The sequence below is a fragment of the Passer domesticus genome, chromosome 15, assembly GCF_036417665.1.
Source record: "Passer domesticus isolate bPasDom1 chromosome 15, bPasDom1.hap1, whole genome shotgun sequence".
Lineage (NCBI taxonomy): Eukaryota > Metazoa > Chordata > Aves > Passeriformes > Passeridae > Passer > Passer domesticus.
In genome coordinates, this window is record NC_087488.1 from 814,129 (window position 1) to 830,002 (window position 15,874).

Consider the following 15,874-nt stretch of genomic DNA (forward strand, 5'->3'; position numbering starts at 1 on the left):
AGTAGCCATCTATAGCACACAATGAAGTAACAAAATACTTGTTTATTGTTAACTGCATCTTCTGTCATTTGATTTCCAATCCCCCTCTGTCCCCGAGAAATGTTCAGATCAATCTTACTTGAAGAGCTGAAAACATTGTTTTAATTTCAAAGAAAGAAATGCAAGAAATTTAACATAGTTTAACTAATTTAAGGCCTAGTTACAAGTTGTTCTTTAAAGGACAGACACTGAAGCCAACGCACATTGGGTACTAAATAAAATATGACAAATGCTTGGTATTGCAGATAGCATGAGCTACACCAGAGCCTGCAATGTAGGAAGTAGCCTCCGGTTGATTTTTCTATATGACAGCTTCCTGTCAAGTACTGGAACAAGAAAATGAAATGGCTAATGAGTCTGAGACTCAGCCAGAGGCTGGAGAGCACAGACTCAGGAAGAAGTGCTAAGAAATACCTATTTAGAACTAACATATATTCATTCCAGGGTTGCAGTTTGAACTACTGCCTTGTTTTCCTGGGGGAAAATTAAATGGCAGCTCCAAACCAATATGAAAGGTACAAAGGCATTTCAATCCCTACTTTACATGGCTGTTTCTATCCTAGCACTGCCCCATGTGTTTCACCATTTGAAAAGGCAACTAAGTTTTAAAGTAGTCACCCACTGCTGCTGACACAAGGGAACTCTGCGGCCTAGGAAGCATTACAATCACAGAAAGGTTAGCACCTGGTCCAGCATCCTGTCTCAATGGCAGCAGTTCCCAGGGAACGTGGGCTAGAACAGCAGTGGTTATACACAATAAGGCCACTTGTTCTTTGGTGTACCTGAACAACGCCTGTTTTGATATGTCAGATTTAAAAGGTCAGTATTCCATATATTTAACAGTAAGCACCTAGAGCTAACATTCATGTATCAAAGCTCTGGATATGATCATAAAATCCATTCAGAGAACAAACCCTCCTCCAAAAATAACTGTGCAAAACATGCACATCTTCCAAACTTGATTTATGATAGATTTTAGGAATACAAACCTTCTGTTTGTGCTGGCTTTTGTTTTCCAACTAAGGTAATCTACAGCAAAATCAACTACAACTCTAGGCTGGGGAGAGCTCACACAGTTTTCAAAATAAAAATCCGAGACAGTGAAATGCAGAGGTAAGGCTGATGAAAGACGGAAGAATCCACTAACAGACTCAGCACAGGCAAAACCAACAGGAAACTTACTGTGGTGGGGACAGGAGAACTGTCCTGGTTTCCACAGGGAGCCAAGTGAAAACCTGTGCTGAAGCTAAGCCCTTTCTACAAAGGCTGGGTCAGAGCGACCTGGCTGATATCTCAGTGTACTGTCCACTGTAAACTTCCACGTTGCCTCTGTTCAAAGAGTACCATAAAGCTATTGTCTGCATCCACATTTTTACCAGAAAATATACAAGCACTCAACTAGAAGCACCTACATGAAACAGCAAGTTGGACTGCCACATGTGAAGAGCTAGTCACCGTAATCAGCAAATTACTAAAGGCATCCAAAAGACCTGAATACCTAGGCAGGGGAAGACCACAATCTTTACAAACATCTCATTGTGTATGACTATAAAAGAAACTTCCAACATATTTTGTCCTTGTATCAGCAATCATGTGCTGCAAGCAAGAAAGGAGAAAAGAAGCAATGACTGAAGACACTCTTAACCATGGCAGCACTATTTGTTCCAACAGAACAGAGTTATATTCACATGACCGCAAATCAGCTCATGCTGGAAGCTGCATCCCATTGCCTAGGGGAAAGTACCTGCTGTACTCCAGAATCTTCAAGCGTGACCTTCAGGCCCCTTCCCATGCACCATGTTTGACATGTTGACTGTATTCCACAAGAGCATCCTGAGCCACAAGCTAGACTGTTAGGTTCTTACCTAACAGTCTGAAGAACTCACCAATAAGCAGCACTAATTTTTCATAAAGTTATATACTAATGTCTGGCTCTGCTGTCCACCCAGGCAGGCCAGTACTCACATCTTCCACAAGGCACCCATTCCCTCCCCAGCCCTTCCTCCCCAAATCACCAGATAATCCTTCCTACGTACTCTGACATAACCCTCATCCATCTGCCTAAGAATCTATTCACAAGCAATAGTGTATAAACTGACCTCACCGCCACAGACAAGAGTTTCTCCATTAGTGACAGTGACATGATGACCCTAATAGAACGCAATGCTGGATTTCCCCCCTGGCGGATTGAGGACTTTGTTGTGCGAGCGTGGCCTTGGCCCTAGTCGGGGTTCGTGATTGTCCATCTTGGGTTCTGGCTCCTTGCATTGCTCCTCTTTGCCCAGAGCTTTTTTCTCACCTCCATCTTCCAGGTGTTGTTTGATATTTTCTGCAGCTACATTAAAGAAAACATATTAGATCATCAGATCACTCACTACTCTGTAGTGCACAAAGTGCCTCATCTTCTGTCAGCTGCATTTTTTCCCCACATCTCCCATTCCTAGCACACTAAGGTTTCTTATTACCTGTTCATTTTTTTTCTGAAGGAAACACGTAGTAAGAAAAGAATTTCACAACAATTCCTCTCTTCCTTCAGCAATTTTTCTAATCTTTCATATCCTTTCTAAGGATATAAAGACTGAGCAATACACTTTCAGAATTATTTTGGCAGTTGCAGGCAATTAAGAGATACAATGTACCAATCTTTTCATACTGAGCTTTAAAGCAGGGATCCCATCATTCTTTAACAGCTGAGCAATAATAAATTTTGTCAACCATTAATTATTCATAACTATAGAAGGCCAAAATTAGCCATTTGAAGGAGATGGCAAGAGAGGAAGTGGTTTTGCCATATACAGACTCCATACATATTTATATACACACACACAGAGTATCAAGCAAAGTCTAAACACACAGACACAGAGTATCACAATTCATGCCTGTGTTCTCCTCAATAAGAGGAAGAGAACCATTTCCTTGAGACAAGCACTTAGATTTCTGACTAAACTTTTTAGTCATATTATCCTAAAAACATTAGACTAGGCTAATGTTTAAGCAGAAGCACAAGAAACTTCCTCATAGCTTATCTTCTCAAAGAGAACAAAGAAAATAATTTCTATTGCTGACCTTCTAGCTTCTTTGGTATTTCCTCTTCTTTTAAGACAATGTGATCCTGCAAAGAAATAAAAAACTATCTTAGTGTATTATTGTTCTCAAACAGCAAGTCTGTCAAAAAATCTTTCTGGAAATTTTGCTTCATTTCTAAGTTTACAGATCACTGATCAAATAAAAGCAAGCTGTGTGCAGTCCTTCATTCCCTCCACTTCTACAGAACCCCAAAAGCAGGGGCACAAATCTTCTATGTTATGGCAAGGTGCACATCTTGGACAACTCATTGAAACATGGATGAAGAGGCAACATTAGATCATCAAAATGGTAAGCACAGCAGTGCTGGGTTAACTGCCAGACTCAATTTTAGAGGCCTTCTCCAACCTTAAGGATTCATTGATTTTAAGATCAGGAATTACCACTCCTGTCAAGTACCTGCTATCACGCAGGAGTGATTGGTACACACAACTGTAATACCAGCAGCCCTTGAAGACCCTATTTGTATGCAGCAATTCTTGTCTTCACCAAGTATCCCAACAGTCAGGTAATAATCAAAACATTTTAAGACCATTTCGCCAACAATCTGAACTGACTGTTGGAAATACACAGCTACACTTCAGAGAAGTGTGTTTTCCCACCCATGAAACTCAATTTGCGTGTCTTCTTTCCAGCTCCGTATGTCCCACAATTCCAATGCTCTAATTAATGACATAAGAATTTCCACAATGGTGTCCTCCATTTAGTCAGTATTCCACAAGAATTAAAGTTACATTTCTGAAAAAGTAACTAAAAAGAAAGAGCAAACAACCCAATAAAGGGGTACAGAGAAGCAAAGCCCTCTCCTACACCAAGAGCACTACTCCTGTCAAAACCTAGCTCCCAATCTTATTTTTCCTCCCCATCTTTTCATATGGCCCCAGATACTATTCAGAACATGCATAAAAAAAGCACTCTATCAACACCTTAAATTTAAGGGGATAAAAACAAAGGCAAGAAAGTTAAATTGGACTGATCCTTTCTTCTTAAGCTTCCAGGAAAATCTAGACTGTTTTCAGCAGAATGACAATTTCTGTCCTGGTTCCAGCCAGTACAGGGTTAATTTTTGCAGTAGCCAGGGAGGGCATGGCAGGGACCTGAAGCTTATTCTATACCACATCGTGTGCAGAGTGTGGGGTGGCCAGTGGTGGCTGAGCAGTTGGGATAGTGCTGTGTTCCATGTGGTGAGCCCTCATGTGTGAACTGTTCATCCTTCTTGTATACTCCGTTATTAATTTTGTGGCTGTTACTGTTCTTTTCTTATCTCATTGCTATTTCCAGTAAATTGTTCATACCTCAACCCATGATTTTACCTTTTACCTCCAATTTCTCCCCAGCCACAGGGGAAAGGGGGAGAGGAGCATGTGTGGTGCATGTTTTGCAGTGTTTTCAGTGGGAACACTGAACTGGGGAATACCATTCCTAAACCACTGCAGTTTCATAGAATGTTAAATTTCCACGCTATTTGACATGCCAGAAACATCACCATAATAGCTACTCACTACTTAGTAGTTACTCAGAGTAGGGCAGCACGTTGTAAATCTGCATATAGGGCACTTTAAAATACAGTAACTGGTAATGTATCCTGCTTTTTCCAAACACAGAGGTGGTCATAACTACAAGCAACTATTACACATCCCAGCTTTAAGATCAAAACTCAACTGTATAACCTATATGTAACAACTGTAATACTATACTAAGAGACACTTTTGTCTATCTTGTACAAATCAAGTACCTGCTGGGCCTGACGCCACTAATCTAAAGTTCAATTTTTCACTATTCATCACTGTACGCCTAATCTGCTAAAGTGCTTTCAAGGTGACTGTAGATACATGTATTTAAGAGAGCTGAAGGACACAGCCAGGCCTCACAAAGGTTTATGACTGTAGCTCACCAATTTCCCGAGTCTACATCAAGATCACATCTGCCAAACTGCAGAATAAGGAGAAATATCTCCTCCCTATCCAGTTTAAATGTCTCTTGGCTCTGTCAAGAGCTCCAGCTGTACCTCACGTATAAGAAAGATCAAAGGCTTTTTTATTTTCTTTTTTTTTTAATGCACATCCACAGTCTAATTAATACTTTTACAACAAACTGCAGAGATCTGATACACCCAAAATAACAAGCTATCAAAGAGACTTTGGGAATGTCTAACTCAAAGTCACTCCCTGCACATTCAGTTTTGTTCTTAGGGAGAGCACAGGCACATGACAGAGCACAACAGGACCCTGCAGCTGCTGGCTTCCGACAGCAACAGAAGTACAAATACCTTGGGTTTGTTCGGGTGTGCTCGCACAATGCTAGGAGAGACAGGAGATCCAAAGATATCGCTTGTCTTCCCACCAGGTGGATTCAAGCGTGGACGAGGCTGAGCAGAACTAGAGTCCTCAAAAATGCCACTTTCTTTTCCTCCTGCAAGGCAGTTGTTAAGACTTTTTTTCTAGATTAATCACACTATATTAAAAAAATATATATATACATATAATTCAAGGACTTCTACAACCCTGCTGCGTAGGGACTTAGTCGTATTTGCCTAGTTGAAATCCTTTGTTACAATTCACCTGCAAGTCTCAAATTGAGCTAACTGTTGACAACTGTACAATAGAATGGTTTCCTTTCATCATTTCTCAGAACCTCAATTTGGAAAGAATTAAGTCTTGAATAATGTGCTTAAAAGTCTGTGAACATGCAAATCACTGAAGTATTCATATATTCAGAAGTTTGAAGACATTTGTTGTTCAAACCTACTCAGTATATAAGAATGCAACATAAAAAGACAGATCCCAGTGTTCCAGTTTAGGAGCACAAAAAAGCTGTAATTCAGAGGCCAGTCATACAGAAAGAGGGGGCAGCTTTTACCTGGAGGGTTTGTTCTTTTTGGAATGCTCTGAGGTTTTTCTGATGCTCCAAAGATATTGGATGCCATCCGGTGTGGCCTGCTTGAAGAAGACACTTCTTCTGTACTCCCAAAGAGATTACTAGAATCTCCCCCGGGGGGCTTCAATACCCTGTATCACAGAATAAGAAACAAGATACGAAAGTTAACTTAAAATTTATTGCATTCAATATATTTGATGTCCCCTTTCCATTCTCTCCTTGTATGCAACTATCCTGATTTTAATTTATTTTAGGTAATTCTACTATATCCATGAAGTATCTACTTTTCAAGAGCTGTTTTAATATTCTTAAGTTCAGCACAAATATTTCCAACCTCCTGGTCAGTCAACTTGATCATTAAGGTATCTATGATTACATGGAATGATCCTAACACTGCCACCTACACAAATGGCTATGCTATCTGCGGTGTTCCAGAAACAACTGAGATTATGATGGTTAGGATTTTAAAAATAACTATTACAGAATCATACTTCTTGCTAAACTGCGCATACCAACTTTGAATCTGTGATACAATTCATAGCCCCTGGCTTTTAAATAAAGGCAGACATTTCATAACTACTAAAAATTTGCTAGTCCCAACTATCAATTATCATAATAGCCGCTGTAGTTTAGAATGGAGAGACAGAACACCAAAAAGTCAATTCTTTAGCAGTCAAGCTGCAAATCCATTAAAACTAAAGCTTTGCACCAGAGGATATCGAATGGATCTGCAGAAAAATTGGAGCTTACAGCAGAAATTATCTGACTTTTTGAAAACTTAACAAAAGTCATGCTTGTCCTTCAGTAGTAATTCCAGTTAATGCTTAGGTCTCATTCAACAGACTACAGGTCCCACCCCAAAAAGGAACCAAACTACTATTTGGGAGTAGAATCAGTGGAAATTAGTTGGAAAATTAACAGAAAAAGCACAGGAAAGATATTAATACCTAAATATGGCTGAAAGAAGTTCAGCAAAAAAAAGGTCCTGTGAGTGCTGGTTGACAGTGAGTGAACATAAGCCGGGTGTGCCCAGGTGCACAAGGTCAGTGACATCCTGGCCTGCACCAGAACCAGGACAGTAACCTCTGCTGGGCACTGGTGAGGCACCTCAAATCGTAGGGGCAGTTTTGGGCCCCTCATGACAATAAAGACCTTAAGTGGCTGGAGCATATCCATAAAAGAGAACGGAGCTGGGGACAGGTCTGGAGCACAACTCTGATGAGGAGCACCTGAGGGGGCTCAGCCTGTAGAAAAGGAGGCTCAGGGGGGACCTTCTGGCTCTGCACAACTCCCTGATGAGAGGCTGCAGCCGGGGTGGGGTTTGGGCTCTGCTACCACAGAGTAAGGAACTGGACAAGAGGAAGCAGCCTGAAGTTGTGCCTGGAGAGGGCATACTGGACATCAGGAGGAATTTCTTCACAGGAAGGGATGTTAAACATTGGAATGGGCTGCCCTGAGCAGTGGTAGAGTCACCATCCCTGGAGGTGTTCACAAAATGACTGAATGTGGCACTTAATGCTCTGGTCTAGTTGACAAGCAATCAAAGGTCCAACTCCGTGATCTTAGAGGGCTTTTCCAACCTTCTTCCAATTCTGGGATTCTGTATCAAAAATAATTTTTACAGTTACATCTACCAATTACCCACAGTCTTCGCAGCTGAACAAAGGTAGCAGCTCAATTAAGCAGCTACTTCTAATCTTAACCCTTGATCTGGAACCTAAAGTAACCTTTGCTTTTAAACCAAGAGACCAGTTATAAATTGCAAGATCTTGATCCCACCCTACCTGAACACAATTCAAATGTCAGTGAATTATTACAACCCCTCCTCTCCCTAGCCATGTGACAGCAGCATGGTCATCACAGGTGAGCTACACCGAGTATAAAATGAGGTACCTCTTGGTGCCAAGATCTACTCCAGTTTAAAATTTAATTTCACAAAAGTAGAGATATTTGGCTGCTCTGTCAGAAAATGAGCTTTGTGTGCATTTCAGATCTCAACATGCAGAAGGCAGTGTTAGGCCTTTTGGGAAGGAGAAAAAGTTTCTCTTATAGTCTGGAAACAGTTTATATACACAGTACTAGGCTCAGAGGGACTGTCTGTGCTGGCCAATTTCAATATTTTAATTCTTATTATGATTGTGGATGTAATAAACACCTTCAGCTTAAGGAGTAACTAGAATTTCAGAAGACAGGACAACTCCTTGTCCAAAGCACAGGTTAGATCATACAAAGCTTATTTATTTACAGTTTAGTGTCCAACAGACTACAGATCCAACTAGCCTCTGTGCTCTTCACATATTTTAGAAGACTTAAACCCACAATTAAAGCAGATATTGTATAGGTAAATTATGTATTTCAAACATTCACGATGGTCCAGAAACCATGAGGCAGTTTAAGTACATAAAGTGGGGAGACAAAGAAAAGAGAACTCTACAAAAAAGTAGTTTGGGAAGGGGTCTCTGTTAAAGTGAACTTTTCTCACATAATTTAAATTATTTTTTACTTTACCTATTCTTTTCAGCTATTTTTAAACTGCATTTAGTCTTTCTTGCATTCCAACTACACTAAGTATATATACCAGCAAAGAGACTGAAAGGAAGTAAAAAGCTGTTTATAAAGCTAGAGTCTCTTACAGGACAGATTCATTTAATTTACCACACTGTTTGCTTAACACATGCCTACAAGCATAGGAGGGAATAATAAAATAACTACATTCCAATTTTTATTTTTTTTTATTTAAGAAAAATAGCCAGTTGTAAGAATCAAATTACTTCTCATTCCTGCAATGGGTTTTAATAGCTATTGCAGAAAGAAATTCTAGAGAAAACCCATCATAAGATTTAAAATCTTGAGAATTCAGTAAAGAAACTTTATCAAAAGAAATCCAACACTGATTAATCTTATACTGTCCTCTTTATTTTCACATTAGTAGCCACACTATGAAAACCCTGCTGTTGAACAGTTAACCAGAGGCATCACTGATGGTACTTACAAGGTAGAAATCAACACAAGTACCTTTTCTGCCAGCATCACGCAAAATAATGTCTTGACTCTTACATACACAAAGTGGACTTACCATCTCAATTTGAAGAACTTCAAAATACTGGGAACCTTCCAAGCATTACATAAACTTTCAAATGGCAGTGACACCAGGTTAATAAAATTTGAACTAGTACAAAGTCATGTAACTAAGTCATTGACAGGAATTACCAAAAATAACCTTGAAGTACAGCAACAAAGTCTGTCAGCCAACGCCAACAAGAGGACCGGGCTTTGCACTTGCTCCCTCCAACCAAATATGTGGGAGACTACAAAGCTATTTTATTTCTGTGTAGCCTCTAGATCACTACTGGCCAGCCTGTACTACCACGTACTTGGTTCCAGAGCAGTGAGACATGCAGGTGCCACACCAATTTCACCTGTAAATTCCTACCAAAGGAAAACAGCACACTAAACTCAGCTAGCCAAGATGAGCTACTCCAACAGAGTACACAGAAATTTAACATATGTACAGTAACTTTAGTTTATACTTTATAGTAATGTTAGTTTACATCAGTATTATGCCAGTTTATACAGAGACATTTTTGTTTCTTGTAGCCAGGTATGTTGGGTCTTTATTCCTTTGGGAAGGTGTTGCTTTATTATTTCAAACCATGAAAAAACAATCCTTTGTCTTCGACAAAATCTAAACCTGCCTTTCTGTCCCTCCCCTCCAGCAGACCAGAAGTTTGTGAACTCCTCTAAAATAGCTAAATCAAGAGTCCTATTCTGCAAGTTTAAAAGCCCCCACTAATTGCTTTGTTCTCTTCTGGCAGATTTGAAGAATTTTAGTTAGTTTTTCTGGTCCTTTTTTTTATCCCCTACATTCTAAAACTCGAATTTGAATGCCCTTTCCTCATTAAGCCTTTCACCCAACCTATGGAAGGCTTATTCATTACTTCAAGACACTCTCTACATAATTTTTTTTAATCCTGCCTGAAAGTTAAACTAACTAAAGTTTTACCAGTTTTCAGACTGTTCTAATACAGGAGATAAGTGCTGCAGTATACATAAGAGACTAGCAGAAAGCAGGTGCTGAGGTTTGGAACTGCAGGCTCTAAAACAAGACCAGAGGTCCTGGGGCACTCCTGCTGTGGGATCAATAGAGACTCACGGCTCATTAAACAGCTCACCCACATAGAAAAAGAAGCTGTGTTATGCAACCATGCTCTTGATCTGAAAGCCCCAAGATACTCTGCAGTGGCCCCGATGGAACATGAGTATTACATTTCCAAGATAGCTGAATTTACCATTGTCAGCTCTTTGCAGTAGTTGTGAAACTGCTTATACACAGGACAAATCGAGTGTATTTTAATACAGTGCGTCTTTATAGTGCACAACAGCTGAATGATACAGCTCTGTTCTGTTTTGCTTTCAGAAGCTCTTAGACAAGTAGTACCATGTTTTATTTTGAAAAATCAAAACTTGCTTAAAAATACAAAATGTCATTGTTAAAGTTTAATAAAATAAAACTAGGCAGTTAATTCAATTCAGCAAACTAGTTGCTGGCTCTATCATTGTAAACATTTCCAGGATCACTAGAAACGCATTTCACTGGACAATTAAGTGAAAGCTTTCACTTAATATCTTCTTAGCATAATTTATTTCTAACAGTAATACCCCTGTACTATGAAGTTCTGAAAATGCAAACACTTGTTTATAATTTTCTAGGCAAGATTTCCACACTAGGAAGACTTCTTTTCCCTGCTTCCACAGCTGGTGGTGGTTGCTGCAGTGATTTGGAATTAGGCTCAGATTTAATTAGAGCAACTTCTCCGTACCAAGAAGAACTACAAAAGGATTTGCATTCTCGCTAAACAAAGTTTTGTTCAGGGAATGAGCAGAATAAGCTGCGTCTTTAAACCAGGTACTTTTGCCCTTGATGGCAGGCACAGGCCATGAGTCGATACAGTAAATGCCTCAAGAGACCACACTGCCAACCCGCTAAAGGCAGTTCCTGCGGTGCTTCCACAGCCGCTGGTACAGAGCCGTGAGCGGCTCCAGCCTGCTCTCAGGCACCACAACCACCCCCCTCCACGGCAACAGGGAGGAAGCTGCAAGGCCGCCTCTGCTCGCTGTTAACTAACACGTTGCAATGGTCTGCCCGGAAACCCAATCTATGCGTTAAAAGTAGTTTCAAAATTACTATGAAAACAGACACTTCCCAGAGACTATAACAAGGACAGGGCATCCTCAAAAGTATTCTAAAACCATGTTACAGCTTGGAGCGACTGGAATACGGGAAAACTTACAGCATTCTTAGACAATTTCGAAACCCTTCCTCCTTCCCCACGCGACAGCCTCGCAGACGGATTATTCACTGCACTCACGCCCTGCAGTATTCAAGGCAACTGCCCTCCTCCAAACAAAGCAATATACTTCAACTTCGTAGGGCGGAAACACGCCGACATCTGTAGGCGTTTGTGCACAGAGAGTAGCTGAGGCCCCTAGCTCCCCGTGAGCAGAAACACGGCGGGAGAAGGTGCTCCCCAGCGCTGTGCCCTTCTCCCCGCGCCGGAGTCCCCGCAGGAGCTCTGCAGTCGGGCCGGGCGCGTCAAGCGTGGGTGCCCCGCCCAGCCCAGGTGCTCTCCTCGTGCGCCCCAAGCGTGGCGTCAGCCCGAGGCAGCACCGACGGGAGCGCAGTGCGGCCACTCCCCGGCCAGCCCCCGGGCCGCAGGACAAGTAAACCGAGGGACGGCGAAGGCAACAGCCGCGCGCTGGCTTCTACGCGGCGGTACGGGAGGTATGGGGCTCCGCTTCCGCCCGCCGCGGCGAAGAGGCCCCTCGAAGGACCCGATCTCCTCAGCCAGAACACTACATCCGCGACCCACGCCCCCTCTCTCCCTCACGGCCCTCAGCTGGAGCCCGCACCTCCCGCGCCCGAACAAAGCCCCGCGAAGGCCTCCGCGTCGCCGTACGACTCTTCCGCCGAGCGTCCCCCATCGTCCCACCTGGAGCTAGGCTTGGCCGGCTCAACCTCACCGCCCTGGAACATGGTGGCACTCAGCACCTCCGCTCCGCAGCCCCGCTCCAACCGCGCCGCGGGGAGTCCGGCTGCCCCGCCTTGCCCGGCCATTGGCCGACTTAGCTGCCCATCATGACGAGCAGCCTATCGAACACAGCTCACTCGCTCGAGATCCTGCCTGTTCGGCCAGGCTCGCAGAGGGAGGGAAGCTTAAAACGACTCGCGTCGGCGCTCATCCTGCATGCCTTCCATTGGTTGTTCTACGCGTCCGTCAGAGGAAACTGAACAGCTATTGGCTGGCGGAAGGGCGGGGCGAACAGCAGGAGGGCATTTAAAGCGACGGGGGTGGGTGGGTGTATGGGCTGTGGTAGCAGAGGGGGTGGGTCCGGCTCGAGTCTTGGTCTTACAGTCAAGGCCTTATGTGGGGCTTTCACCTCGACATGGCGATGCAGCGCAAGAAAACAGAAGGAAGATCATCGTATGGAATAACCTCAGGGAGGACTTCGTAACCTACTGCCCTACGCAGCGTTTCCGAGTCCGGGGATAACCGAGCCCCGGCAGCCCTCGGCAGCCCCTCAGGCGCGGCGGGAGCGTGCAGCGCGGGAGATTTCAGCGGCTCCAGGGAGTGCGGGCGACCCGAGCAGCCGAATAGGATATGGAGCAGGAAGGGCGATGCAGCGCAGGCAGTTTGCTCAGTTTTCTGGTCATTACAGTTGCTGAGAGAACTCAAATACATGGTGCCCACTCAGAGGAGAACTGAGTCCCTTAAATTCACCAAGAAAGATGCGGTGTCTCAGACTGAAGTCCCAAAAAAACCATGCAAAATTCCCATGTAACCACGCAGGCTACAGCTAACATGCCTGAGCCTGTCAGTGGATTGTATCAGTGATGGGCAGATGCATCAGATAAGACCAGGTAGATGACCTGTCCAGCCTGGTAGCAGAGCTACAAGACAATCTAGAAAGGCTGAGAAGTATTAGAAAATCAGAGAGGGACATAGCCTAGTGGGACCACGCTCTGGCCTCCCTAAGACAGGAGCATCCAACAGAAAGGAGATCCTCTATCAATCCTCCACCAAAGAGCAGGTACTAGTTGTGAAGTGAGAAGCAAGTGGAGGGCAATCCATACTCCGGGAAGCAAGCAAAGTTCTTCTTTGTCCACCTCACTTTTCCCTCACAATACCCTCATAGGCAAACTCAAGAAAATTGGCTTGGATGAGTGGACAGTGGGATGGATTGAGAACTGCCTGAGTGGCAGATCCCAGAGGCTCGTGATCAGTAGTACAGAGTAATGTTGGAGACCTGTCACTAGTGGTGTCGCCCAGGGTTCCCTGTTGGGCTCAGTGTTGTATATCTCGTTCATCAACGATTGGATAAAAGAGCAGATGTGTCCTCAGCAAGTTCACTGCTGATACAAAGAAGTGGCTGATACTTCAGAGGGTTGTGCAGCCCTTCAGAGGGACCTCAACAGCTTGGGGAGGTAGGTAGAGAAGAACCTTCTGAAATTCAACAAGGGGAAATGCAGGTCCTGCACCTGTGGAGGAACAGCCCTGGTCACCAGTACAGGCTGGGAGCCGACCCACTGGACAGCAGTGGTGCAGAGTAGGACCTGGGTGTCCTGGTGTACAGCTATCTGTCCCTGACCAGCTCTGTGCCTTGGGGCCAAGAAGGGTAATATTGTCCAGGCCTTAGAAAGAGTATTGCCAGGTCAAGGGAGATGATCCTGCTCCTCAGCCCTGGTAAAACCATATTTGGAGCATTGTGTACACACCTGGGCCCCACAGTACAAGAGAGACATGGAGTGCCTGGAGCAGTTCTACCAGAGTGCTACTGAGCTGGTCAAGGGTCTAGAGAATCTCTCTTTTGAGGAAAGGGAGCTGGACCTGTTGAACCTTGAGAAGAGATGGCCGAGACGGGACCTCATTAATGTATATGAATATCTAAAATGTGGATATTGAGAGGATGGACCAGGCTCTTCTCTCTGGTGTCAGCTAGTAAAACTAGAGGCAAAGGCAGCAATTGTTGCCCAGGAAGTTCCATGCAAACATGAGGAAGAACTTCTTCACTGTGCAGTGACTGAGTACTGAACAGGGTGCCCAGAGAGGGTGTGGAGTCTCCCTCATTGGAGATATTCCAAAACCATTTGGACACAGCCCTATGCCATGTGTTCTGGGATGACCCTGCTTGAGCAGGGAAATGGGATCTCCTAGATGAGCTACTACGGGCCCTTCCAAGGTCATCAGTTCTGTGATTGTTGTGTGTCAGGTCCCTACACCTCATCTGGTCTTGTCAGTGTGGACAGGGGTTTGCCAGCAGTGTTGAGTAGAGTCTGGCTGCTGTGATCCGTGCTGCTCCCTGGCAGGGATGTCCATGTCCACGGTTTGCTCACAGCTCTACAGCTGAAGCATGGGATGACTGCCATATGAAAGCCACCAGCTGTCTGGACAACCTGCACTGGGAGGAGATGGAATAGCTGCACCTGCAGAGCCAGCATTTGCATGGCCTTTCTAACCATTTTTCATTGACTATAACATTACAAGCTAACATTTTCAGCTGAAGGTTTTATTTCACAGCTCTACAGCTGTGATATGTCAAGAATTCAACTTAGAGGCATAAATTTAGCAGCATACTGCTGCTTTTGTTTTGAAGGACTGAAAATCCAAATAAAATAAAGCTAACAAAAAAGCATGAAAAATATGTACTATCATTACAATCTCTTGTTTTGCTAATCATTTTTCAGACTCATTCCTTTTGTTTTTACAGTCTTAAATTTTGGTCATTAAGGGCAAAATTAGCTAAATTGTGAGAGAAGATTCAGCAGCAGCTTTGACAGAAGGTGGAAAAGATTTAAAGGGCTTTTATGCTGACAAAGGCTCACAGCCAGTGGAGGGGAGAAGCTGCACAGAGAGAGCTCAAATTTGGTCACAGCCCAATTTTCTCAGTAAACAGGTGGGAGAGATAACTATGCACTTTTTAGATGGGAAGGAAGTATCAAAATAATACTAATAAAACTTATGTTGAGCTTTTTAGAACACTCTTAATTTGTGATTGATTATACACTTGCACTTTCTCAGTGCAACATTTAAGCTGCCTTTTTGTATGTCATAGAGATCAAAATCCTAAAAATGTACAAAAATGAGTTAGTTACTGATCTAGATCACAGGAACTTCAGGCCTTGAGTCCAACTTGACCCAAGCAGGGTGTGCTGGGTCAGCCCACCTTTCTATGGGCTTTAGTTAGTTTTATCTTGGAAAGCTCTGAAGATAGACTATGCAACCCTATCAGGGCTCCCTGTTCTTGAGCGTCCTGGGGTGAAAAGGTGTTTCTGATAGTGGCTGTATAAAACATGATGGCCTGAATACAACCTCCACAGCTGAGTTTCTGCCTATCTGAAACTGCGAATAGAAAAAAAACCCTCAAACCTCCAAGATATACACTACTATTTTTATTGTACCTTCTTGGTGGTGGTGGTTGGGATTTTTTTGGTGGTTTTCTTGTTTGTTATTCTCTCTTTCTCCACCTTGTTTCTGATGCCCACGGCCCAAGACAGGCCATTCATGATAACCAGCCCTCTGGTTTGCTACATTTCTGAATCTCACCATGAGCAGACACTACTGAGAATGGAAGCGATAAAGCAAAAACAACCCCACCGAAATTTTCTCTGATCATGGTGAGAATCATCAGAATTCTGGGATGGGAGATGCCAATGGAAGTTAGGCAACTGATTTCACTGCAATCAAATCACCCTGAAAAGCTTGGCCTTATGGATGAATCTTAACTCCCACGCCCACAAGGCCATGATCGTGTAAATAAAACTTAAATGAAAAAAATATGAGAGGACATGAAAAGCAAGGAACACACTGGACACAAG

The 15,874-nt window shown here is 43.4% G+C and overlaps 1 protein-coding gene across 2 annotated transcripts; it reads right to left on the bottom strand.

Moving 5' to 3' along the window:
- Window positions 1–22: 22 nt before the first annotated feature.
- On the bottom strand, window positions 23–12,149 carry JPT2 (Jupiter microtubule associated homolog 2). Of its 2 annotated transcripts, none has more exons than XM_064390185.1 (5): window positions 11,991–12,149; window positions 5,983–6,131; window positions 5,393–5,535; window positions 3,106–3,151; window positions 23–2,374 (listed from the first exon to the last, which is right to left on the bottom strand). In XM_064390185.1, exons 1-5 carry the CDS (start codon window positions 12,113–12,115, stop codon window positions 2,190–2,192), a joined length of 648 nt encoding a protein of 215 aa, XP_064246255.1. In that variant the 5' UTR covers window positions 12,116–12,149; the 3' UTR covers window positions 23–2,189. The 2 variants fall into 2 exon arrangements, with proteins under 2 accessions (XP_064246255.1, XP_064246256.1); XM_064390186.1 differs by lacking the exon at window positions 11,991–12,149 and adding an exon at window positions 11,292–11,536.
- Between the last annotated feature and the right edge of the window lie 3,725 nt (window positions 12,150–15,874).

Coding starts and splice junctions, on each gene's coding strand:
- JPT2 (XM_064390185.1), bottom strand. CDS start 12,115: ATGGCCGGGCAAGGCGGGGCAGCCGGACTCCCCGCGGCGCGGTTGGAG. Junction 5,536..5,982: donor AAAAAGAACAAACCCTCCAG/GTAAAAGCTGCC, acceptor ACTGCCTTGCAG/GAGGAAAAGAAAGTGGCATT. Junction 3,152..5,392: donor CACACCCGAACAAACCCAAG/GTATTTGTACTT, acceptor ATTTCTTTGCAG/GATCACATTGTCTTAAAAGA.